The sequence below is a fragment of the Schistocerca piceifrons genome, chromosome 2, assembly GCF_021461385.2.
Source record: "Schistocerca piceifrons isolate TAMUIC-IGC-003096 chromosome 2, iqSchPice1.1, whole genome shotgun sequence".
NCBI classification, from domain to species: Eukaryota; Metazoa; Arthropoda; class Insecta; order Orthoptera; family Acrididae; genus Schistocerca; species Schistocerca piceifrons.
The window spans coordinates 781712753-781739330 of record NC_060139.1 but is presented as its reverse complement, the minus strand read 5'-3'; the positions used below and the strand labels follow the sequence as shown (position 1 = coordinate 781739330).

Genomic DNA, 26578 nt, shown 5'->3' with positions numbered 1-26578 from the left:
CGGAGTATATCGACTTTCCTGTTTTTTCATTTCTGCAAACGCCTGCGACATAGGTGTTGTAGTGTCAAAACTTCGTGGTGAAGTTAAATATTGCAATTTCTCTTAGTAGCGCCGAGTACCGATTACGTCAACATTTCCCCGTACACGTTTCCGCCCACCGCAAAGACCAATGTTATCACTTAGATTTATGTTCATTTTCAGCAACCGTTTTTGAAGAATGCCGATGTTAACAAGTGGCACACCAGTTGCCTTAAAAACTGATTTTTAACGCAACTGGTGAGCTATTTCTTCACATGGGAAATTTTGTTACTCCATTCAGACATCCCCAGTGCAATCGGACGTCTTCTTCGTGCCACCTATACTTGTTTCACACAGTCGAAGAGAAAGAGTGGACGTGATGAAAGCTCATAACGTAGTGAGACTTCTTCACAAAGTGAAAATAAAATTATGTTCTTCTAAAGTTACGAAAGAAAATTTCAAATATTTACCGACATTGCGAAAAAAAAAATCATATAAAAATATAGGCACTCGATGTTGCCATTTCGATATCGATGTTTCTGGGAAGAAAATATCGCCGTTATCTATATATCTAACGACATTTCCAATAGAAAATATCATTATATCGATATATTAATATTTCATCGACGGCCCTAGTAAGCATAGACGAGATAAGGAAGCAGGGACAGGATGATATAATAATTAAGAAATCAGGGAATTACTTCCATGGTAGTAGAGGGAGCTGTAGAGGTTAGAAAACTGTAGAGCAAGGCAGAGATTGGAATACACCCAGAAAATTATTGATGACGTAGGTTGCAACTGCTACTGTGAGATGAAAAGATTGTTTCAGGAGAGGAATCCACGACCGGCCGCATCTAACCAGTCAGAAGATTGGTGCCTCAAGAAAGAATACCGGGTGGATTTCTAGAATTATTCTAAATGATGGTGCTTGATCTGAGAAAATTTTGTTTAGGTATATCGCCGCGAAAGAGTTCGGGGGTACGAGGAGAAATTCTTTCCAGCAGGTAGGCATCCGAAGGACCCCAAGCAAACTCTCAGCCAGTAACGACTATATGAATATCTTTTTTTCTTGTTGTAGCTGTTTTCGGTGCTACTTGGTGGGTTAGAGGATAGGTGTCAAAGTCTGAATCTAAAGCTTCGGGGTTCATTCCTCAGGCGGTCCTTCCTTCCCTCTGGTAATGATTTGTCAATGTGAAAAACGCCACGGTGCGCAGTGGTTTGGAGCCCCCCCTCCTCTACTACTGACCCAATAAGTCAAATGAAAAGTCAGAAGAGGACAGGGGTACATCACCCGTAAAATAACGATATCTAGTAAAACAGAGGGGTGTTCCAACTAATTTTCAGACTGAGAATAGATTTAGCTCTTCTCGCTGCTTAATAGATTCTGAGCCATGATGTTGAGAAGTTCCCGCGAGGCGTAACTAATTAGTGAGGAAAATATTGTGTTAATGTCAGCTGTGTGAGATTAGTTCTGGGAGCGGGATTGTCCAAGTAGCGATACGGGCATATTTTTGCGGCCGTAATGAGACGGCCAGCGTGTTTGCGGTATCAGCAGCAGGCAGCATGCAGCGGGCGGCTGTGGAGGAGACGGGCGCGCGTCCGCCCCTGACCCCGGCCGTTAGCCGGCGGGCTGTTGCGCAAGGCGGGCATTCTTCCAGGGGTGCTCTCAAGCCGGCTTTTGTTCGCCGCACCTCATGCACGGGATTAAGCCCGCGTGCCCCTCTCTAGCTTTATATAACGAACCACGCCCCTCGCTGTGACTTTGGAAACGCGACAGCAAGAACGAGTAAGAATTAGCAGTCCGCAAGACATTCCGTACCTAACAATATATATTTTTCGAATCGTGGAACCCACTTAGGTGGATAGACAGTTTAACTAATAAAAGAGTAGTAAATCTAACTGGGGAGAATAGAAATTTATATCGTAAGTTGGCTAAGTGGATAGCTTGATAGGAAACGTCCACAAGCATCAAGAAATGGTCAGTGTCGTATTGGAGGAGAGGGTAGCTGGTATAAAGTTTAGATGGGTGAGAGCTGCATCAAAGCAGTCTTCGGATCGAAGACCACAGTAACAAATGAAACAGTGTGATGCATAAGATGCTTTAGTTTAACTAATAAAAGAGTAGTGAATCTAACCGGGGAGAATAGAAATTTATGTCGTAAGTTGGCTAAGTGGATAGCTTGATAGGAAACGTCCACAAGCATCAAGAAATCGTGAGTGTCGTATTGGAGGGGAGTGTAGGTGGTATAAATTTTAGATGGGTGAGAGCTGCATCAAAGCAGTCTTCGGATCGAAGACCACAGTAACAAATGAACCTGTGTGACGCATAAGATGATTTTTAATACTTGAGACTCTGGAGACCAGCGTGCAGTAGACAAATAATGAAACTGAGAAGCTTGTGTGCAAGGGGGCTCGATTTGCATTGGTTTGCGTTTTGTTATTCTAGTAAGTTCCAATTATGCTACAACTTTTACAGGACGTCCTGAAAATGTCTAACAGCTGTTTGAGCATTAGTGTATCAATGGTGTATAATTCCGGCAGATTGCTTCGTATGACTGCCCTGCTAACGACCCACCAAGGGAAACAGGCGCTATTAAACGGTCGGCTCTTATTCTATTGAGCGTACATTTTTTTCTCTATCGTATTCGAGGGGAAATGTATTTATTTTCTATAGCTGAATAACATTATGACTACAGCTACCTTTTACGATATCTTACGTCTTCTGGGTGGCAGACGAGTTTCGTATCTTTTTTAATGACTCCTTATCGCCTTTGTTTAGGTCGTCCAGGAAATACATTTATTTCTATAGCTTAATGAACTTATGACGATCTCTTGTATCTTCTGAGTAGTCGACGAGATTCATCTTTTTTAATGACACCTCGCCATCTCTGTTTATGTCGTCCGGGAAATATATTTATTTTCTGTAGCTTAACAACCTTAGGACTACAGCTACCTTTTACAGTATCTTACGTCTTCTGGGTTGCCGACGAGCTTCGTATCTTTTTTAATGACACCGCGCCATCTCTGTTGAGGTCGTCCGCGTTGTAACCTGCCATTGGTTACCTGGATGCATGCCCTTTTTAGTCACTGACGGATATACTACTCTCAGAGTGTTCCTGTATTAAATTCATATGCAACTGCAAAACGCAAATTCTCTGCCGTGAAGTATCGCTGAGGACAGGATCAAGAAGAGGAACATCTAAAGGAACATTCGTATTTACAAAGTCTGGACAAATGTTTCAGCAGCCACTGGTCTCCTCGACATTTAGGTCTTTTCAGCTTTTATTACGGACTTAATGGGCAACGAAGAGGCAGCAGTTGTACCATTATCCTGAACAAAAACACACTGGTTGTCAGGTGGCTTGATGATACGCGATGGTGATGTTCCTAGATTCTTCCCGATATCTTTCTTGTATGTGTCAGGAAACGAATTACATGTTAGTTCACACATTGGGATAGGTTACTCTTGTTCTTGAAGACTGTGATGGTTATGCACGTCAACGCAACAGTATACTTGCCTCGTATTTGTTGTGGTATCGAACAGCTAAATAAGCAACAGATCTTCTTTGTGATCAAGATTCTTCAACTTGAAAGAGTCTGAGGAATATCATCTAGATCAAAAAATTACAATTCTTCACGCTGTTAGCAGTCCGAGTTACATTAACAGTCCTGGTAAGTTATGTGGCTAAGTTAATTGGCTGGTCTTCAAGGACTTGCAATTGAAGGAATTCACCGTTGCAGATTTTATTAAAACAAACAAAGTGATACAGAAGTAGTCAAAATACTTATACATACAACTTGGAAAATTCTGAAATATAGAGACTCGCAGAAAGAATTCAACGTTGACATTAACAATCGAAAAAGATTTACAACGTATTGAATAATAGAATTATTACTACCTTAAAATCTATCAAACACCCTGGCATCGCCGTCACAGGATTATATCTATATCTTCCATCGTTGAAAATATCCTGGGCTGTGATTTAGATTTTTCAACATATGTGTCTAGTCTGCTTCACGAACAAACACGTAATATGTTTTGTACTGCTGCTATGAAACACTTTTTTTTTTCGTTGTCAAACTGTGACTGAATCTTTCTAATATGAAAACGGTACAAAAACTGTTGTTTCTAAGAATCCATAAAAGGTTTCAGTAGCTTCATACAATTCTGTCCCAGTTGTCTCTCAGCGACACCATGATCCGAAACGAAGGAGTTCAGTAGAGTGTAATGGAAGATTTTAACAAAAAAAACCTTTGGAGCTTTTGTGATCTTATCATTTCGAATTTTTAATTTCCGGCTTTTTCTCAAGCTCGGAGCCACCGTACTGATCCAGTTTCAAAATCATATCCGAGGACGCATAGAACAGAGCGACTGCAGGGACTTATCTCTGGCACGCTCCCCGTGAGACCCACATTTCCAACTTACTGTCCACACACTACATTTGTAGTGCCCCTGCCCACTATACTCATTACTTGCGGCAGTCAATCTACCGATTCCCGTAAGAGTTTGAGCAATGTGAGTACATCCGCACTGAAGACCATTGGCCGGTAAGCCTTATATATATGAAGATGGTATCTGTTCTTTCGGACTACCATTGATGATCTTGCAGCTCTCGAAGACATGTCCGAAAAAACGGATACCATCTTCACACAGATAAGACTTACCGGCCAATGGTCTTCAGTGCGGATGCAATCCCATTGCTCAAACTCTTACGGGAATCGGTAGATTGACTGACCCGAGTAATGAGTATAGTTGGCAGGGGCACTACCAATGTAGTGTGTGGACAGTAAGTTGGAAATGTAGGTCTCACGGGGAGTGTACCAGAGATAAGTCCTTTCAGTCGCACTATCCTCTGCGTCCGCAGTGGATCAGTCGGATAAAGCGTCTGCCGTGTAAGCAGGAGATCCCGGGTTCGAGTCCCAGTCGGGCCACACATTTTCAATTGACCCCGTTGATATTTATCAACTCCTGTAATCAGCTAAAGGTCTGGATTTCATTGTAATTTCATTCTTCGAGTGCTGCAAGATCACCAATGGTATCTGTTCTTTCGCACTTGTCCTGCCGTTAGCAGGGCAGTCATACGAAGCCACCTGCCGGAATTATACTCCATTGGTACACTAATATTCAAACAGCTGTTAGACATTTTCAGAATGTCCTGTAAAAGTTGTAGCAGAATTGGAAGAAGCAGTTTAAACTTTATGATTCATCGGGCGATCGCTATAACACGTCGCACCGAAAGTGTCAAAGTCATATTACATTTCGATGTTTTGTGTTCTGTACCACAGGTATTTACGGCATTGGTTATTGCATTTCCTGAAAATGCCTTTTTATATTACTATCTTACTCGAGACATACAATTTTGAAGCTTTTGGTGAACTACATTTTGTTTAAACAGTTTCTTCGAGCTATTCCCTGAGCCCTGATGTAAGTATAATCCACAGTACTCGCATTCTGAACCAGATCTAATTTTTCCGTGGCTTCCCTAAATCACATAAGGCACATACTAGGAGAGTTCCTTTGAAAAGGACACGCCCGATTCCGTGCCCCATTTTTCCTCAGCCTGGTTTTGCGATCTGTTCTTAATGACCTTGTCAGCGACGAATTGTCGTCGGTATTCCGCTATTCTTTCACTCAAATGTGATTCCTTCCTCTATTTAGTGTTACATTCAAAAAGTATGTTAACTGACCCATCCCCTCTTCCCTCCTACCATATACGTCGATATTCGTCTCTTTTCAGAGTCGGAAAATGAAGGCAGTATGCATTATTTCGAAATATATTTTAAGTATTATGACATGAAAAAATACAATCTTTTTATCCTAAAGAGAATCAGATTGACTTCTCATGTTGAGTGATTTTGTGGTAACTGCAACATTTCTGGACACAGTAAACGTAGCAGGCTCACTAACGGTGCCAACTTTCGCATTTCAGCAGCATCTCCATCAGCAGTACATTTTCCTAGGGGACTCGTGAAGCTGATGTCAGCGACGAAGATTTCTGAACAGTTCTATCGCTTTGAACTCTATGACACGGAAGCCACTCCGTATCAGTCAGCAATATACGGCCTTGTGGGAACATAAGTAGGACTTATAATGCCTCATGAAGGTCGGAGAGGAGAAAACAGTTATCTACAGGTTAGCTCCATAAGGTAACCTACAGTAAATCACAGTGCAGTTTGTGCGGAAGCCCTGAACTTTGAATTGATATAAACATGGCAGCCTCATTACCGCTCGGCTGTCAAAGGGTCGGGTACACGCCCGATAAACTCTGGAACATCCATATGTAACGAGTGCGGACGCCAAATTTGACTGCAGGAGTCACGCCGAGCACAGATGATCCATCTTGACAACAAGGCGAAGGTTCAAGGCATCCGTCCCAATTAGTACTCAGTCGAGAAGGTAAAATCTTCTAAGTTGTTAGGCCGCGTCATGTTTATTTTCAGTTTCTTCTTACATAATCGACGTTTCAACCTATCTGCTGGGATCTTCTTCAGGATCTTCGGTGTTCCCTGTTAGCTAATTGAGATTCAAGATTCATGGAAAGAGTTCTTAGAAAGTGTAGTCCACCCATGAAAGAGGTAGTTTCAAAAGCTCTCGTTCGACCGAAACTTCAGTATCGCTGTCCGCCTGCTTAGCTGAGTGGTAACGCGCTTACCTCCCATACAGCGGGCCCGGGGTCGATTCTCGGCCGGGTCTGAGCTTTTCTTTGCATGTGGACTGGGTGTTGTGATGCCCAATGTGGCGTCGACTGAAATAAGACTTGCACTCGTCGGCCGAACTTCCCCGAATGGGGCCTCGCGGCCAATAATGCCACATGATCATTTAACTTTTTTCAGTATCGCTTGTCAGTCGATACACTGAAGCGCCAAATAAATTGGTATAGGTATGCGTATTCAAATACAGAGATTTGTAAACAGGCAGAATACGGCGCTGCGGTTGGCAATACCTACGTAAGACAACAAGTGTCTGGCGCAGTTGTTAGATCGGTTACTACTGCTACGATGGCAGGTTATAAAGATTTAATTGACTTTGAACGTGGTGTTATAGTCGACGCACGAGAGATGGAACACAGCATCTCCGAGGTACCGATGAAGTGGGGATTTTCCCGTATGACCGTCTCACGAGTGTACCTTGAATATAAGAAATCCGGTAAAACATCAAATCTCCGACACCACTGCGGCCAGAAAAGATACTGCAAGAGGAGACCAACGACGAATGAAGAGAAACGTTCAGCGTGACATAACTGCAGCCCTTCTGCAAATTGCTGCAGATTTCAATGCTGGACCATCAGCAAGTGTCAGCGTGCAAACCATTTAAGGAAACATCATCGATATGGGCTTTCCGAGTCGAAAGTTCACTCGTGTACCTTTGATGACTGCACGACACAAAGCCTTACGCCTCGCATGGGCCCATCAACATCATCATTGGACTGTTGATGACTGGAAACATGTTACCTCATCGGACGAGCCTCGTTTCAAATTGAACTTAGCGGATGGACGTAGATGGGTATGGAGACAACCTCATGAATCCATGATCCTGCATGTCACCAGAGAACAGTTGAAGCTGGTGGAGGCTCTGTGCAGATGGACTGATATTGCACGTTTAGATACGACTGTGACAGATGGCACGTACGTAAGCGTCCTATCTGATGACCAGCATCCATTCATTTCCATTGTGCATTCCGACGGACTTGGGCAATTCCATCAGGATAACGTGACATTCCACATGTTCAGAATTGCTACAGAGTGGCTGCAGCAACGCTCTTCTGAATTTAAACACTTGAGCTGGCCCTCTAACTCCCCAGACATGAACCTTATTGAGCATATCTGGGATGCCTTGGAACGTACTGTTCAGAAGAGATCTCCACCCTCTCGTACTCTTACGGATTTATGAATAGCCGTGCAGTGTTCATGGTGTCAATTACCTCCACCACAGACATTAGTCCATGCCACTTCGCTTTGCGGCACTCCTGCTTGTTCTAAGGGACCCTTCACGATAGTAAGCCGATGTTCCAGTTTCTTTGGCTCTTCAGTGTAGATACATAAAGTAGAGAAGCTCCGAAGAAGAGCAGCGCGTTTCGTCAACTCATGTTATTCCTGCATCATTCGCGACTGGAACATACAGGAGGAAATTGCTAGTGGCACACAAAGTGCCCTTCGTTGCACACTACAGGGTTGTTAAAGGATTGCAGATGATGACGTAGATCGTTCTTGTCAACGGGCTACTATTTGAATAAATGGTGCAGATATTCTCAAGCCGGAGATGTTTGCATGGGTTGAAATGCGGCTTTTGGTACCGATCAACGGTGAAACTATTAGTTGATCGTGTGAAGCCAATAGCTCCCACAGACGACCTACTTTCAGAAGAGAATTCACCATCCCGCCGCTGCCATATTACGTCAGAAAGGTTTGAGGAGCGTGCCAAGATTACAATATTGAGTACATATGGGACATCATCGAGACAGAAGTCTGCACTTCGCTCCCGGATCCGAGTAACCTCCGTCACTAGTGAGACGACGGTTGAGTGTTCACTGCTCAGAACAGCTGCACAAGGCTTTCGATGCCTCGTGGCGTCCATGCAATGACGTGTCGCGGAGATCGTCAAGGTAGGAGGGGACGTGAGGGTTCGAGCTTGGTGTGTCTAATTCAGGGAAGAAGGGACAGGACAGTTTAACGTTCCGTCGATAATGAAGTCTTTGGAAATGAAGCACAACCTCTGATTTGGAAGGATTGTAGAAGGAAATCGGTCTTGTCTTTAAGGCTCTGTCCCCCTATTTGCCTAAACTGATTTTGGAAACCCACGTAAAACATAAACCTGGACGGCTGGACAATGATGTAGCCGCTGTTCTCTTGGATGGGAGGCCATTATCATATCACTGCACTACCTCGCTTGGCGACTTTAATTTAGTTCCTCATCGGTATAAGCACACTTATGAGGATACGTTCATCGGACAAAATATCAGTCATTAAAGAAAACAAGATTATACTATTCGCTCTGATGTGCTTTAGAGGGTACCAGAAGGTCGTGTGATCCCACACCTCTGATGTAATTCGTCGCAGTGAGATGTGTGTGTCCTTTCGGTTGTATGGCATCAGCGTAGTAAGATGGGTAGAGAATGAGGCGTGAGACATTTATAAAATGGAGTTATCGTTTGTGGCCGTGCCCATGACCATACCGTGAATGTAGTTATCCGGTCTGTTGCTGCATCAACTCGGACCGTTCAACGTTTCCACAAGGAATGACATACCACTCGCAGCCTTTTAACACAGCATGAAAAGAGTGGTCGTAGAAAGATTCTAACAGACAGCGACACGTCTTGTCAATGACAATCTCAGCAAGCACGAGACGAATTTCTGTCAGTGAAAGCGGGTCCGTCTCGACCAGTCTCCGGGCGATCATGCAGTGGATATTTGACTTAAAAAAAAAACAAAAAAAAAAAACAAACAAACAAAGAACAAGCCTTGCAGCGGCACATAAAGCTGCACGCCTTCACTGAACCAAAGAACGCATAAACTGGACAGTGGCTGAAAGGAGGCATGTAGTGTGATCCAAAGGCTTGTCTAAGAAGCACATGAAAGTTGCCTCTTGTGCATCCATGGCAGGAGTAAGGTCATCTGTTGCCTTTATTTTGGCAGATGGTATGCTGCGAAGCTACGGAAACCTGATTAGCATTCGTCTAGTAGGTCGTTTGTAGTTAGGTACTTCGTTAGCTGGTCGTGGACTACATATTCTAAGGACCTGAACAGTGCATGAAGAATGCGAATAGGTCGGTGATCAAAGAATGCTGTGGCTACGTTCTGTTTTGATAGTGACTTGACTAGTCCCTGTTTCCAGGCCTTAGGAAAACACTTGTGCTTAAGGAGTGGACGAAGATATCTCTTATAGTGGGCAGTAGTGGCTCAGTAATAAGCTTCATCATTTGGACAGTGATGCCGTCATGTCCAGTAGATGCTGATCTGATACGCTTCATTTTTTTTTTTTTTTTTGACGGTATTGCAAGTAACATGCTTTAGATAGAATTTTTCGCGGCTGCAGTCGTTTACCCCCATGAAGTAATCAACGAGTCTCTGGTTCGTTTGTGTTTCATTTGTGGCTGCTGTGGCTGCTGGTAACGTGAAGTACTGGTTGAGTTCTTTGGCTAGGACAATGGTATAAGCTGCAGCTTTCACTAAGCCTATACCAAGACCACGCAGGTTTTTCAATAGGACAGCTGGTCTGTTTCTGTTCTCGGTTAATATACGGGCATGCCTGAGTACTGCCTCTCTTACAGCTTGTCTGATTCTCTTGCGCTTCTGCATGTTAAGCTATATGATTTTTCGTGCACGATGTGCAGAGCCTGTGAGCTTCATGAGATGTTTCAGTTCTTCAAGGTGCAGGCTCTATTCGAATTTAAGTGTTGCAATCGACAAAATCTTGTCAGTAATGTATTTAATGGTCAGTGTGTTACATTGTTATTCTACTACACATCAACAATCCGTAAGTGAAATGAAATTAAGAAGAAATATAATCAAAACCCAGTTAAAAGTTAAAAACATTTTGGAGTAGAAGCTATTGGCAACCAAAGCAAATTTCCTTTTTCAAGACAGAGAAGATTGTTAAGACATTAAAAAAACTCAGTTCATTTATAAATATCAAAAGTTTTACGGTAGACGACCTTCTTCCGTTTCACGGAAGGGTGGTTCACAAACTATTTTACTGACCATAAAACTCTGTAACTGAAGAATTAACAGTATCCTTCAAATAGCTTTAATACATTATATGGCAATTAAGTATCTAGAACTCGTGATGTTTACACACGATGCATAAATCACAACCTCGTATCTCACAACAACAACGGCAGCAAAGGCGGTTTCCACTGCGCATTCCTACACGTGATTCTAAAATCAGTCACTAGACTTTGACACTGACCAGAAAACATGATGTGTGAAAGGCAGACTGTTCACCAGGTGCAACTCTCTCCCCTGCACAAGCCCCAGAAATTAGCCTGCTTTGCCTCTCGTGCAGCCTAGTTTGAGGAGGTGACGGTTAAGACAGCATAAATGTGGTAAGAGACAGTATATAGGCGGTCTTTAAGTAAAATACGCACAGTTGTTACAATCAACGTTTAGGCTATGATGTGTGTGATTTGGAATGTAAGTTGAAAATGTGCATGCACCTCCAGAGTCAGTTACTAACAGTCACTTGTTCATTGGCACTCGACTCGCAGCCAGTTTGATTCGTTATGATACGATAAAGTTCCTGATCACCATATTTTGCATCAGTGGTCTGGATTTCGCAGTGTATCATCTAGCCATCAATCCTCAGTTTTAGCGTTATAATGGTGTTATCCATAAATATTATTACATAGTTGTTAGAAGAAAATCAGCTATATTCGGCAGACTAAACTACTAAAAACACCAGATTAAGCCCCAATGTTTACTTGTGGGATGAACCGGACTGTTAGTTGCACGACAGATTGATGTGCTATAAAAATAGGAAGAATAAGACAAATTGTTACCTCAGTAAATGAAGTATATCTGAAGATTAATTTCTTGTAATATTAACGAAGGGAAGTCGTGCAACATATGAACTACGACGTGTTTCCGAAATGATAACCTTTCGGGTACATAGATTGTACCTGAATACTCTAGCTCTGAGATGTCTATTCTACAGTGTTTACACATGGGTCTTATGCTAATGTCTCTAACTCAGTGACTTTGTGTGTATGTGTGCTTGCGTATATATATATATATATATATATATATATATATATATATATATGTGTGTGTGTGTGTGTGTGTGTGTGTGTGAGAGAGAGAGAGAGAGAGAGAGAGAGAGAGATAGAGAGTGGGCTGCCTTTTTATAGAAGTGAAGTGTTTTGTTAGATCAATGTAACTGTGTTCCTACAGCTTACCTCTGCACTCTAATGGAACAGTCACTGTCCAGAAAAGCAGGAAAATCGCTGCCTGACAGTAAAAGTGAAGCACTCTAAGACTTTGCCAGATATCAATCTAACTTCATCTGCGCATATTTGTAAATGATTCGAGTTGCAGTTCCGTGTCACAGGTAGAACAGCCACAATAGGACATTGGTATTTTCATGTTTAGTGTTGACCATGCCTGGTAGGAAGGATAAGGGGAGTGAATAGCGTTAGACGTAGAACACTCCAGTGAAGAATAGGGAGGTTCCACATACTCATGTGAGACAGCATAGTCAGCACAGAGCATAGTGTGATAGGGTCTTCATTCTGGATCCCAGCTTGGCCATCTGACCGAATCGTGCAATATCCAGATATGTGGGGCATTCAGATGTGACAGTGACCTGATGTTGGACTGCATGGGAATGGGAACGTGATGTCAGGCACATTCGTTATCAAGGTTCCAGTCGAATACGTCTAACAACTACAAAAGAGGATGGCTGTAGTGTGCACCAAGTGCATCCTAATTCTATCTGTACCTGTGTCATAGTGTGGAGAGGCGTCAGGTAATAGCTGTCGGTGACTGAGGGGATTCTGATGGCACAGTGGTATGCATGGACGTCCTGCATCCTCGTGTGTTATCGCTCATGAGACATTATCGTGGTGCCATTTTGCAACCGGATGGTGCTCGTCCACACATGGCACTTATCTCTACAAACTGTTTGCGTGATGCCGAGGTACTCCTTCAGCCAGCAAGATACGCAGATTTGTTCCCAATTGAACAGCTAGGACTTCAACGCTGTTTCAGGCCCAGTATTGAGGATATCAAAGCCAGTTAGAATAGTTGCGGGCCATCTTGCCTCCAGAGAGGGTACAATAGCTTTATGACACTGTACCCAACCGAATCATGCATGCAGTCGGGCCAGGTGTGCCACGTCACACTAATAACTGGCTTTATACTGCTAAATTCTTTGTATATTTGATTAGATTTGTAATCACTGACACAACGTCACGTATCCTCTCAGCTCTGGAGTTTCATTTCGCCTTTTTTGTCAGGTTGTGGATATTGCATAACCTCAGTGAGCTTCAGGAAATAGTTGTGAACAGTAGCAAGCTTGAAACTTTCTGGCAGATTAAAACTATGTGCCGAACCGAGACTCGAACTCGGACGGGGCGTGAGTCGTGCTTGGGTAGCTCAGTTGCCCGCGAAAGGCAAAGGTCCCAAGTTGGAGTCTCGGTTCGGCACACAGTTTTAATCTGCCAGAAAGTTTCATATCAGCGCACACTCCGCTGCAGAGTGAAAATGTCATCCTAGTAGCAAGCTTGGCGGCAGTGGCACCAGCAGAGCTGCAGCGTGGCACACGGCTAACAGCTGACTGTCTGCCGGCGCAGGTGCGGCAAGTCGTGGCGGCGCCGGCGAGCGCGCGGCTGGGGGCGCGCCGCAGCCCGCTGGCGGTGCGCGCGCTGTGCTGGGTGCTGCACTTCCTGGGGCACGCGCTGTGCACGGCGGCCTACCTGGTGTGGAGCCAGCTGCTGCTGCTGTGGCCCGCTGTCTGGCTGTCCGCCTGGCTGTACGTGCTGCTGTGGCCCTGGCGGCTGCTGCTCGCCTGGGGCTGGAACCGCGTGCGCGCAAACAGGCCCACCGTGCTCGTCAGCGGCGGCGGCTCCGTGCAGGCTCTGCACCTCGCCAGGAACCTCTACAGGTACAAGACAACATCTCTTCTGTCAATGAAAGCCCTAGCACTCGGATATAATACTTACTTATTTACTGTTTTCTTTTAGTCTGTTATCTACAGGGTGTTTGCAGATTCACGTTACAAACTTCTAGGACTTGTGGACGGGAGTGTGTACATAATATTTTGAGTGGGAATCCGTGTCTGGAAATGTCATCCGATGACGCCACAAGCGTCAAAGTTAAAGATACAGGCGCCTGTATATCTATGAACACTATTGGTCATTAAAATTGCTACACCAAGAAGACATGCAGATGATAAACGGGTATTCATTGGACAAATATATTATACTAGAACTGATATGTGATTACATTTTCACGCAATTTGGGTGCACAGATCCTGAGAAATCAGTACCCAGAACAACCACCTCTGACAGTAATAACGGCCTTGATACGCCTGGGCATTGAGTCAAACAGAGCTTCGATGGCGTGTGCAGGTACAGCTGCCCATGCAGCTTCAACACGATACCACAGTTCATCACGAGTAGTGACTGGCGTATTGTGATGAGCCAGTTGCTCGGCCACCATTGACCAGACGTTTTCAATTGGTGAGAGATTTGGAGAATGTACTGGATAGGGCAGCAGTCCAACATTTTCTGTATCCAGAAAGGCCTGTACAGGGCCTGCAACATGCGGTCGTGCATTATCCTGCTGAAATGTAAGGTTTCGCAGGGATCGAATGAAGGGTGGAGCCACGGGTCGTAACACATCTGAAATGTAACGTCCACTGTTCAAAGCGCCGTCAATGCGAACAAGAGGTGACAGAGACGTGTAACCAATGGCAACCCATACCATCACGCCGGGTGATACGCCAGTATGGCGATGACGAATATACGCCTCAAATGTACGTTCGCCGCGATGTCGCCAAACACGGATGCGACCATCATGATGCTGTAAACAGAACCTGGATCCATCCGAAAAAACGACGTTTTGCCATTCGTGCACCCAAGTTCGTCGTTGAGTATCCCATCGCAGGCGCTCCTGTCTGTGATGCAGCGTCAGCCTCTCCGAGCTGACAGTCCATGCTGCTGCAAACGTCTTCGAACTGTTCGTACAGATGGTTGTTGTCTTGCAAACGGCCCCATCTGTTGACTCAGGGATCGAGACGTGGCTGCACGATCCGCTACAGCCATGCGGATAAGATGCCTGTCATCTCGACTGCTAGTGATACGAGGCCGTTGGGATCCAGCACGGCGTTCCACATTACCTTCCTGAACCCACCGATTCCATATTCTGCTAACAGTCATTGGATCTCGACCAACGCGAGCAGCAATGTCGCGATACGATAAACCGCGATCGCGATAGGCTACAACCCGACCTTTATCAAAGTCGGAAACGTTATGGTACGCATTTCTCTTCCTTACACGAGGCATCACAACAACGTTTCACCAGGCAACGTTGGTCAACTGCTGTTTGTATATGAGAAATGGGTTGGAAACTTTCCTCATGTCAGCACGTTGTGGGCGTCGCCACCGGTGCCAACCTTGTGTGAATGCTCTGAAAAGCTAATCTTTGCATATCACAGCATCTTCTTCCTGTCGGTTAAAATTCGTGTCTGTATCACGTCATCTTCGTGGTGTGTCATTTTAATGGCCAGTGGTGTATATACAGGGTGATTCCGTGATGCGGTTACAAACGTTCTAGGAATATGGAGCAGGATAAATGCATCAATTTGAGATAAGGGTCCCAGTACCCGAAACGAACGAGTCGAAAGTTATAAGCGAAAACCGTTCTGACACCTTACAACACTGTCACTGCTCTTTACGTACGTTCTGAAACTGTATTGGTGACCAGTTATGGTATATAGCAACAGTACAGTGTTACCCTCTGAAAGAAACTTCGTTGTGTTGACCGTAATGTACCCAACGGAGGTGGCTTCTCGGATGTGAAAGTTAGAATTACGTAAATAATTAAACAGTAATAAACAATATTTTACCTATCCACACTGTTCAAAGAATAAAGAAAAGGTCGCCAGCCCAATTAGGCATAAGAATAAGTAACATTCCTTTTTAAAGAAAAAGTAAGCAGTTTTAGTGGAAAGACACAGCCTATTCTTTTCTCATACGAAAGTGCAATGTACCCAGTCACAAGCCACAACAGACGTTATAGTGTACACGAGCGTAGCAGCTAGATGTTCACGTTCTCACATTCACAGAAGACACTGTTACATTCATCAATATTAGATGCTTTGCCAAACTGAATAACTCCATCAACACTACACATGCAAATCACTGTTAAACTGAAAATTCGGCATGGGCCTAGTCTTCCTTCATCAGATATTTTCTACACAGTACAAATTTAAATAATATTCACATGCAATAAGTATCACACTATTCTTTAAATGCAAAGAAGTAACTGTTCTCATGGGTATTGAGATTCATACTAACTTTACCTTCAGTGAGGATAAAACATTAAAAGGGTGCTCATAAACTGATATTACACTTTTTAGAACACAATGAGCACAGAATTCAACGTAAATATCAAGAGTAGTTAGAACTTTCTATAATCAAGTAACTTTGTGCATTTGAGCAACTTTCAATGGAGGGGGGCGGGGGAGGGGGGTGGCGTGCTTAATCTTGATCGCTGTAGTAAAGTAAACTAAACACACTTTCATAAACGATCTAAAGAATGCCAACTTAAGAAAACTGTTTCATAGTTCTTTATCTTTTTAAACCAGAAGTAAGAAATTTTGAAAGATCTCAAAGCAAAACTATGAAAAATTTCAGATACTGGGAGGCTCTCACAAAAGCTGCACTTACTTCCTCTTTCGACTTCACCAAAATCCGCAATAATATTAGATAATTTACGTAACTCAATTTTGAACAAATTTAATTAGGTAATAGTCTTTCCTTTTGAATATTATTTTTCAAAATCAGGACACTCGGAAGTTATAATTCAAACAGAGAGATTCCTGAAGGGTGTTGTGATAAGGAAAAAATCAAGATAGGTACATAGATTCAGGTATAAGTTATTTTATATTTGAGCACACTAAAACATCCAATGAGCTGATCCTTCACTTTACATATCTAGAATTCCTCCATTCCATTACAGTGACTGCGGAATGTGGTGGATTTGCAGGTAGAAATGCTGGGTCCTGTTATTTCTTGGTGGCGATGATAGGTATCAATTCCAGCTATTTATACACCCATCCGAGGCTTTGTAACATTGGAAAACGCCACAAAAAGCCTCTCTCGGCACCAGCACAATAGACGACTTTTACGTAAGCTGTCGACAGTTTGGTAGCTCCTTCCCGACTGACTCTTGGTTCCACCTTTCTATCCACGCCAGCCACATTTTTCACGCGCTGCGTGATTCCGTTACCGAGGGGAACCACAGTGAGGATCAGCAGGTACATAACAGGAAACAGTCACTTTAAATAAAATAGATCAGTTATACATATTGGTATTTCCACAAAAAATTATTCACACAGAAATTTCAATTATATACAGTAAGTTTTGTCCCCCTCCAAATGAGGCAAAGAATTTAAATAACAGAGACACTACATCGTATAGGAATAAACCATGACATCAAAGTTTTTACAAAGGAAAAAGCGAACACTCATGTGGTATCAATACAATCAAACAATATTTACGATATCTTAATGACAAATGGTAGAACAGACAAAAAAGAAAAAATTATGTCAGTAGAGCTGTGGAGCTCTGGCGTTACAACACCTGACAGTTGAATAATGAATCGTTACTATTGTTGTTAACATCGTAGGGTAGGCAAGTTTAAGAGGTGATAGTGTGGACAGAAACAAGAAAAAAAGTTCAGTAAACATGGGCTCTAAAATGCATTCCTCAAGAGTTATGAACACTTGTTCAGTAGAGATGTTTCACAGTAGCGAAGATGAACAAGTGCTAATAGACCCTCAGGTAGACATGTTTACTGAACATTTTTCCTTGTTTTGGTCCATAAAACCACCTTTGAAAGCTGTGTACCCTACAATCTTAGCCAAAACAGTACCAGTACATGTACTCCTGTGTCAGAAGTATCAGAACAGTTTTCACTGATAACTTTCAACTCGTTCGTTTCTGGTAAAGGGACCCTTATCTGCAACAGATACATTTATCCCTCTCCAGTATTCTGTAAAGTCTGCAACATCATCCAGAATCAACCTGTATATGCACATGTTTACAGGCGTCGGGGTACAATACTTTGACGCTTTGCAGCGTCCTTGGATAAGGATTCCGGACATGGGTTCCTATTCGAACTATTATGTCTCTGTCCCCTTTATAAGTCCTAGAAGTTTGTAACGGGAATTTCGCAACACCCTCTCATCAACTGTTGCACGTGAGTTGCCTTGAATACAGCACATAATATTTTAACATAAATTCAAATGTGTTAATGTAGCTAAGCATTATGGTGTTTTAGGGGCTCTACATAAAAATAATTATAATAATTTTTGAAAGAAAGGAAACAATTCTACATACCATAGTTTGGGCATTTGGTACACAGGTATAAGTTCATCCGGAATAAAGAAGGCATTTGCTATCGTTCTGCTGTACTGTGCTACTTTGCTGGATCGAAACTTTTGAAATTTATAATTCTAGGCTACAGTACTATACAACACTACACTGCATAGGACTACACTATACTACACTGCACTCCACTATACTATACTACCCTATCGTACTTGGCATTAGAACTAAGCTATATTCCTCATTTGTCTGGATAGTTAGCCCATCGCGCGCTGAGGCACAACTCAGGAGTCACAGCGGCTGCGCTCTTTCCGTTTAGTAGGTTGTTAACATTGTTTGAAGTGAAACTAAAACTCGGCAGAGAGAAGGGGTGATTGTAATGATGAGATGAATGACAAAAATCGGTTAAGCCTGTGTTGTAGACCTATCATTAACAGGATGATGTGTGACCGTAAAAAGATGGTTAATCACTTTTATGAATCAGATTAACTTTGCAATAAATCGACATGGGACTTCGTTCTCGTGTAATTAAATGAAGATAGGTTCGTTTTGTGGAACGTGCTATCAGCATTTAAGGCTGCGACAATGGTGGCCGATACACTGCATCATCGTATTACGACGACCAGCAACGAATATTTGTTAAATGAGGCCAGGACGTAAATTCAATAATACAAATGAATAAAGTAAATATTCATATTACCAATTCAGCTTTATCTAAATTAATACCGTAAGACACAACCTTTTATTGCATCCGGACAGTATTGAGACACTAGCGTTTTTAATACAACAAAATCATATTGTGAATAATTCACAGGACATCTCTGAGATCGGGGAGCTGTGACAATAGTTGTAGAATTAGACACCAAAGATGTAGAAATTGGGAAATAGATGTCAGGCTCTCCCTAAATCTTGCCTGGTCCTTCCCAAGACTCACCTCCGCACTGCTTCCAAAATGTTATTGCAGGTGGACGTTCTGTCGTGGTGTGTCTCGCGGCCTCGTCTTGCTTGTCTCTCAGGCATGTAGGCTTGCAGTTTACGAGCTGATATTTTAGCTATCAGCAATTTCAGCTTATGCCACCCTTCTGCATTACTTATCATGCTATAGATCATTGTATTACCAAAGACGTTCCTGTACTGGTCTGTAACATCCTGTAATACCACACTCTCAAACACGGAAATCATGTGCTCCATGCTGTCAGTAGCTCCACATTCACAAGCGACTACCGTGCATTGTACACTAGTGGCCATTAAAATTGCTACACCAAGAAGAAATGCTGATGATAAACGGGTATTCGTTGGACAAATATACTAGAACTGACATGTGATTACATTTTCACGTAATTTGGGTGCATGAATCCTGAGAAATCAGTACCCAGAACAACCACCTCTGGCCGTAATAACGGCCTTGATACGCTTGGGCATTGAGTCAAACAGAGCTTCGATGGCGTGTGCAGGTATAGCTGCCCATGCAGCTTCAACACGATACCACAGTTCATCACGAGTAGTGACTGGCGTATTGTGATGAGCCAGTTGCTCGGCCACCATTGACCAGACGTTTTCAATTGGTGAGAGATCTGGAGAATGTGCTGGCCAGGGCATCAATTGAACATTATCTGTATCAAGAAAGGCCTGTACAGGACCTGCAATTTGCGGTCCTGCATTATCCTGCTGAAATGTAGAGTTTCGCAGGGATCGAATGAAGGGTAGACCCACTGGTCGTAACACATCTGAAATGTAACGTCCACTGTTCAAAGTGCCGTCAATGCGAACAAGAGGTGACCGAGACGTGTAACCATTGGCACCTCATACCATCACGCCGGGTGATACGCCAGTATGGCGATGACGAATACATGCTACCAATATGCGTTCACCGCGATGTTGCCAAACACGGATGCGACCATCATGATGCTGTAAACAGAACCTGGATTCATCCGAAAAAATGATGTTTTGCCATTCGTGCACCCAGGTTCGTCGTTGAGTACATCATCGCAGGCGCTCCTGTCTGTGATGCAGCGTCAAGGATAACGGCAGCTATGATCTCCGAGCTGATAGTCCATGCTGCTGCAAACATCATCGAACTGTTCGTGCAGATGATTGTTGTCTTGGAAGCGTACCCATGTGTTGACTCAGGGATCGAGACGTGGCTGCACGATCCGTTAAAGCCAAGCGGATAAGGTGCCTGTCATATCGACTGCTAGTGATACGAGGCCGTTGGGATCCACCACGGCGGTATGGAATCGGTGGGTTCAGGAGGGTAGTCCTGAACCCACCGATTCCATATTCTGCTAACAGTCATTGGATCTCGACCAACGCGAGCAGCAATGTCGCGATACGATAAACCGCGATCGTGATAGGCTACAATCCGACCTTTATCAAAGTCGGAAACGTTATGGTACGCGTTTTTCCTCGTTACACGAGGCATCACAACAACGTTTCGCCAGGCTACGCCGGTCAACTGCTGTTGGTGTATGAGAAATCGATTGGAAATTTTCCTCATGTCAGCACGTTGTAGGTGTCGCCACCGGCGCCAACCTTGTGTGAATGCTCTGATAAGCTAATCATTTGCATATCACAGCATCTTATTCCTGTCGGTTAAATTTCGCGTCTGTAGACCGTCATCTTCGTGGTGTAGCAATTTTAATGGCCAGTAGTGTACTTTTAGTAAGTAACTGTGCTATGGACTACGTCCCAACAAGTCAACAAGTAGTGTATAGCTTCCTTGGCCGGAAGGAAGTGTGTCATTCTGCATCTTCTTTTTATGTTAGGAACGGATTGGTAGGTTCTCCTCCATGTTTCTGCCCTTTCCCATATTTCTTGCCATTCTCTGTCAATGCATCCCTTTATTTCTTTGTTACAGGTGGCCCTTGTCTCCATTGTCTTTCCAACCTTATTATATTCGCTATTTTTGAGCCAAAATTATGCAATTTTTTTTTCTTACGGCTAGATCCAGAGGTAGCAAGCCTACTATCACCAGCAATTCCTCAGTCAGTATTGTTCTACACGAGCTTATCAGTTACAGAAGTACAGTTCTCTGTGCTCGCCATGGAGCCTGTGCTGTGCTTACCTTTCTGGCTCAATGCATCCAAACGCTCCACCCGTAGCCCACAGTAGCGCCATGCGATCAAAAGTATCCGGACACTCCCACAAACATACGTTTTTCATATTAGGTGCATTGTGCTGCCGCCTACTGCCACGTACCCCACATCAGCGACCTCAGTAGTCATTAGAAATCGTGAGAGAGCAGAATGGGGCGCTCCGCGGAACTCACGGACTTCGAACGTGGCCAGGTGATTGAGTGTTACTTGTGTCATACGTCTGTACTCGAGTTTTCCACACTTCTAAACATCCCTAGGTCGACTGTTTCCGATGTGATAGTGAAGCGGAAACCTGAAGGGACACGTACAGCACAAAAGCGTACATACCGACCTCGTCTGTTGACTGACAGAGACCGCCGACAGTTGAAGAGGGACGTAATGGGTAATAGGAAGACATCTATCCAGACCATCAAACAGGAATTCCAAACTGCACCAGGATCCACTGCAAGCACTATGTCAGTCAGGGGAGACGTGAGAAAACTGGAATTTCATGGTCGAGCGGCTGCTCATAAGCCACACATCACGCTGGTAAATGGCAAACGAGGCCTCGTTTGGTGTAAGCAGCGTAAACATTGGACGATTGAACAGTGGGAAAACGTTGTGTGGAGTGAGGAATCACGGTACACGATGTGGCGATCCGATGGCAGGGTGTGGGTATGGCGAATGCCCGGTGAACGTCATTTGCCAGCGTGAGTAGTGCCAATAGTAAAATCTGGAGGCGGTGGTGTTATGGTGTGGTCGTGTTTTTCAAGGAGGTGGCTTGCACCCCTTGTTGTTTTGCGTGGCACTATCACAGCACAGGCCTACATTGATGTTTTAAGCACCTTCTTGCTACCCACTGTTGAAGAGCAATTCGGGGATGGCGATTGCATCTTTCAACACGATCGAGCACCTGTTCATAATGGAAGGTCTGTGGCGGAGTGGTTACATGACAATAACATCCCTGTAATGGACTCGCCTGCCCAGAGTCCTGACCTGAATCCTTTAGAACACCTTTGGGATGTTTTGGAAAGCCGACTTCGTACCAGGCCTCACCGACCAACATTGATACCTCTTCTCAGTGCAGCACTCCGTGAAGAATGGGCTGCCATTCCCCAAGAAACCTTCTAGCACTTGATTGAACGTATGCCTGCGAGAGTGGAAGCTGCCACCAAGGCTAAGAGTGGGCCAACACCATACTGGATCCCAGCATTACCGATAGAGGACACCACGAACTTGTAAGTAATTTTTAGCCAGGTGTGCGGATACTTTTGATCACATAGTGTACGTACTTCTTGCATTTAGGGGTAGCTGAAAACTTCTTTGGTCAACTGTCAACTGCTACAATTTTGTTTAGGATTTTAATGTCTCTGTGGCAGCTGATTCCTACATATACATGAAAATTTTGCTTTTCCCCGGTTTTAATTCTAAGATAACTATATACTTATGTTCTTTTCATAGGTTCATGATTTGTTCTTATTGTGAGGTTTCTAGTTCTTGACAATGTTCCTTTTACTAACATACAGACTACTTTGTGTCGTTAGCCTGTTATAAAAGCACCAGTTACTTAGTCTTCAAGAACTACCCTTCTATTTTCCTCTAATTTATTCTTTGTGTTGACAGATGCTATAATTAGCAGATTGTCTATGTTTTCGATGCATTTGTTATACTCTGAAGATGGTTCAGTAATGGCTTTATGCCATCGTCCCAAATCTCAGAACCACAGATTCCTGTGGGCAGCCTTTAGTGATGTTTTTCACTATTTTCTTTCTTGGGAATTCTAACTGCACCTGCCTGTCTCTGAAATAATCTCGTAATCTGTTATAGAGATACGTATTTCAGTGTTCTGAATAAGGTAGACCACCATATATTATCAAATGTCCCAGCTACACTCCTGGAAACTGAAATAAGAACACCGTGAATTCATTGTCCCAGGAAGGGGAAACTTTATTGACACATTCCTGGGGTCAGATACATCACATGATCACACTGACAGAACCACAGGCACATAGACACAGCCAACAGAGCATGCACAATGTCGGCACTAGTACAGTGTATATCCACCTTTCGCAGCAATGCAGGCTGCTATTCTCCCATGGAGACGATCGTAGAGATGCTGGATGTAGTCCTGTGGAACGGCTTGCCATGCCATTTCCACCTGGCGCCTCAGTTGGACCAGCGTTCGTGCTGGACGTGCAGACCGCGTGAGACGACGCTTCATCCAGTCCCAAACATGCTCAATGGGGGACAGATCCGGAGATCTTGCTGGCCAGGGTAGTTGACTTACACCTTCTAGAGCACGTTGGGTGGCACGGGATACATGCGGACGTGCATTGTCGTGTTGGAACAGCAAGTTCCCTTGCCGGTCTAGGAATGGTAGAACGATGGGTTCGATGACGGTTTGGATGTACCGTGCACTATTCAGTGTCCCCTCGACGATCACCAGTGGTGTACGGCCAGTGTAGGAGATCGCTCCCCACACCATGATGCCGGGTGTTGGCCCTGTGTGCCTCGGTCGTATGCAGTCCTGATTGTGGCGCTCACCTGCACGGCGCCAAACACGCATACGACCATCATTGGCACCAAGGCAGAAGCGACTCTCATCGCTGAAGACGACACGTCTCCATTCGTCCCTCCATTCACGCCTGTCGCGACACCACTGGAGGCGGGCTGCACGATGTTGGGGCGTGAGCGGAAGACGGCCTAACGGTGTGCGGGACCGTAGCCCAGCTTCATGGAGACGGTTGCGAATGGTCCTCGCCGATACCCCAGGAGCAACAGTGTCCCTAATTTGCTGGGAAGTGGCGGTGCGGTCCCCTACGGCACTGCGTAGGATCCTACGGTCTTGGCGTGCATCCGTGCGTCGCTGCGGTCCGGTCCCAGGTCGACGGGCACGTGCACCTTCCGCCGACCACTGGCGACAACATCGATGTACTGTGGAGACCTCACGCCCCACGTGTTGAGCAATTCGGCGGTACGTCCACCCGGCCTCCCGCATGCCCACTATACGCCCTCGCTCAAAGTCCGTCAACTGCACATACGGTTCACGTCCACGCTGTCGCGGCATGCTACCAGTGTTAAAGACTGCGATGGAGCTCCGTATGCCACGGCAAACTGGCTGACACTGACGGCGGCGGTGCACAAATGCTGCGTAGCTAGCGCCATTCGACGGCCAACACCGCGGTTCCTGGTGTGTCCGCTGTGCCGTGCGTGTGATCATTGCTTGTACAGCCCTCTCGCAGTGTCCGGAGCAAGTATGGTGGGTCTGACACACCGGTGTCAATGTGTTCTTTTTTCCATTTCCAGGAGTGTATATCAATCATTACACCTATGACGTACATCCGAGGTGTGATTTATCGCATCCTAGGTGGATTTTTCTTTCTTTGAAACCACCCGGATATAATATCCGAACGAATCCAAACTCGGAGGTTATACTGAACAGTGTACCAGTAATGAGTGCTTATGACTACGTAGCAAGCTGTTCAAGGTCGCATGCCGGCTGGCGGGCAGCAGACGCCCAGAGACACAGGTCGAAGGGGTGTGTAACATCTGATGTGAGAGCAGTCAGGCAGCCAGGATGTAGCGTACGCGGTCATACTACTCCATCTGGGCGCCAGCGAGCGGGGTTGGCTAAGGATGGTATTACACTATGAAATCTCTTTGTCAAATATCTTTGTCAGAAATCTTTGTCAAAGATATTTGATGGTGTAATAGGGAACTTTATGAAATGTCGTCCAATATTTGATCAGATCTAGGGCCTCGCTGTAGATTTGATCAAAGAAATCGCTTGTCTTCTGTTCACTGCGATGTGACATGTTACCACATGGACCGCTAGCATCGCTGCAGCGTTCTGTCGTCTGTAATGTTTTTATAAACATTGCTGGTAAATGCAATTGGTGTGTGCCGACAACTACAAAATTAATAGAGATGTATGAAGCTGATGAGGCGCTTTACAACGTGGGGCACCATGAATGCAAAAATAGATTAAGAAGATTGGAGACCTGATCTGACCTGACCTAACCTAACCTAACCCTCTCCTGTAGCAAGGAATCGGTGTGTTACAGTGAGCCTGGGTTCTGCAGATGTAGCAGTTCTTAAGTGAATATTGTGCTTTGTGATATAAGGATACACTTCACTGAGCACATACAGAAATGTATACTCATCCATTCTTAAGTGACTGATGTACGACTTGACGTCCTCCACTATAAGCTCACGTAACAAGTTTTGTTGAATGCTTTTATCGTGTCGTTTAAAACCCACGGCTTCACCCGGGTATATTTCCTTTTTTCCCCCGCTTCTCTTCCGCATGTGCACACAGTGCAATTGTGGTACATGCAACTGCTGCGGTTAATAACAAGTTGTTGTTGTCAGACATCTTGAACTTTGACGAAAAATGTGATGACAGTGAAATACTCCCTCTAGCGCTCCGTCAAAGATCTTTGTCAAATATATTTGACGGAGTATTTGATCACATCTTTGATCAAATCTTTGACGAAGAAATTTGATAGTGTAATACCGGCCTAAGTGGCAAGAGCATGCGCAGAATGAGCGCAATTAAGGCGTCTGGTGGGTAGCCTATATTAGCTGTGCCTTGACGGGCATGAACTAACGAACTTCCAGGAGTTTTGCGTCGTATGGGGCAGATTTGGAACAGCCTATTGAAGTGAAATTGTGGGCATTTGGATCCAGCTGCTTCCCAACTTGTTTGACTGTAAATGGAACTATTATGCTAAGCCCAGTCAATAAATATGTGTAGGGTCAAGTAAAAACACATTACAGAGCAAGTCGAAAAGTGCAATTCAAGTGGGTACATAGAAGGGATAAGAATCGTTAGGCTCCAAGAAATGGATCTTTTGCACTCGACACTGCAGCTCGACACTGACTGGAGAATTGGTGGTGAGAAGTTTATAAACAGTTCTGAGCTACTAGTCGAGCATGCAGCATGACCACAGCACGGGATATCAATATACCAGTAATAAAACATCATTGATCATAGTGTCAGGTCAACCTTGGATTAGGTTTAACACTGTATACTACACGCTGCAGCCATTCCATTGGACCAGCTTCCATTGCTCAGAGGCCACAAATTTCTCAGAGTGTAATCAACATCTCTACTCTGCAAGCTGCATCATGGTGTGTGGCGGAGGGTACTTTGTTTACCACTGTCACTCACTCCTTTTCCTATTCTGGTCGTGAATAGTCTGCAGATAACATGACTGTTGGCAACGTCTGCATGTGAGCTCGAATCCTACTTTGACCTTCATCGTATCTTCGCGAGATATACGTAGGGTGAAGGAGGTTATTGGTTCACGTTTCTAGAAACATACCCTCTCAGAATTTTACATATGCACAATGCCTGTCTTGTAGTGACTGCCACTTGAGTTTGTAGAGAATCTCCACGATATTTCTGCACTTGCTGAATGAACCCGTACCAAAAGG

At 44.3% G+C, this 26578-nt stretch overlaps 1 protein-coding gene across 1 annotated transcript in view; it reads left to right on the top strand.

Moving 5' to 3' along the window:
- The window catches only part of LOC124777451, a 194850-nt gene that overhangs the window by 23576 nt on the left and 144696 nt on the right, over window positions 1-26578 (top strand). The window contains exon 2 of the mRNA XM_047252867.1: window positions 13305-13615. Coding sequence (XP_047108823.1) covers window positions 13305-13615 — 311 coding nt within the window. The remainder of the gene's footprint in view (window positions 1-13304; window positions 13616-26578) is intronic.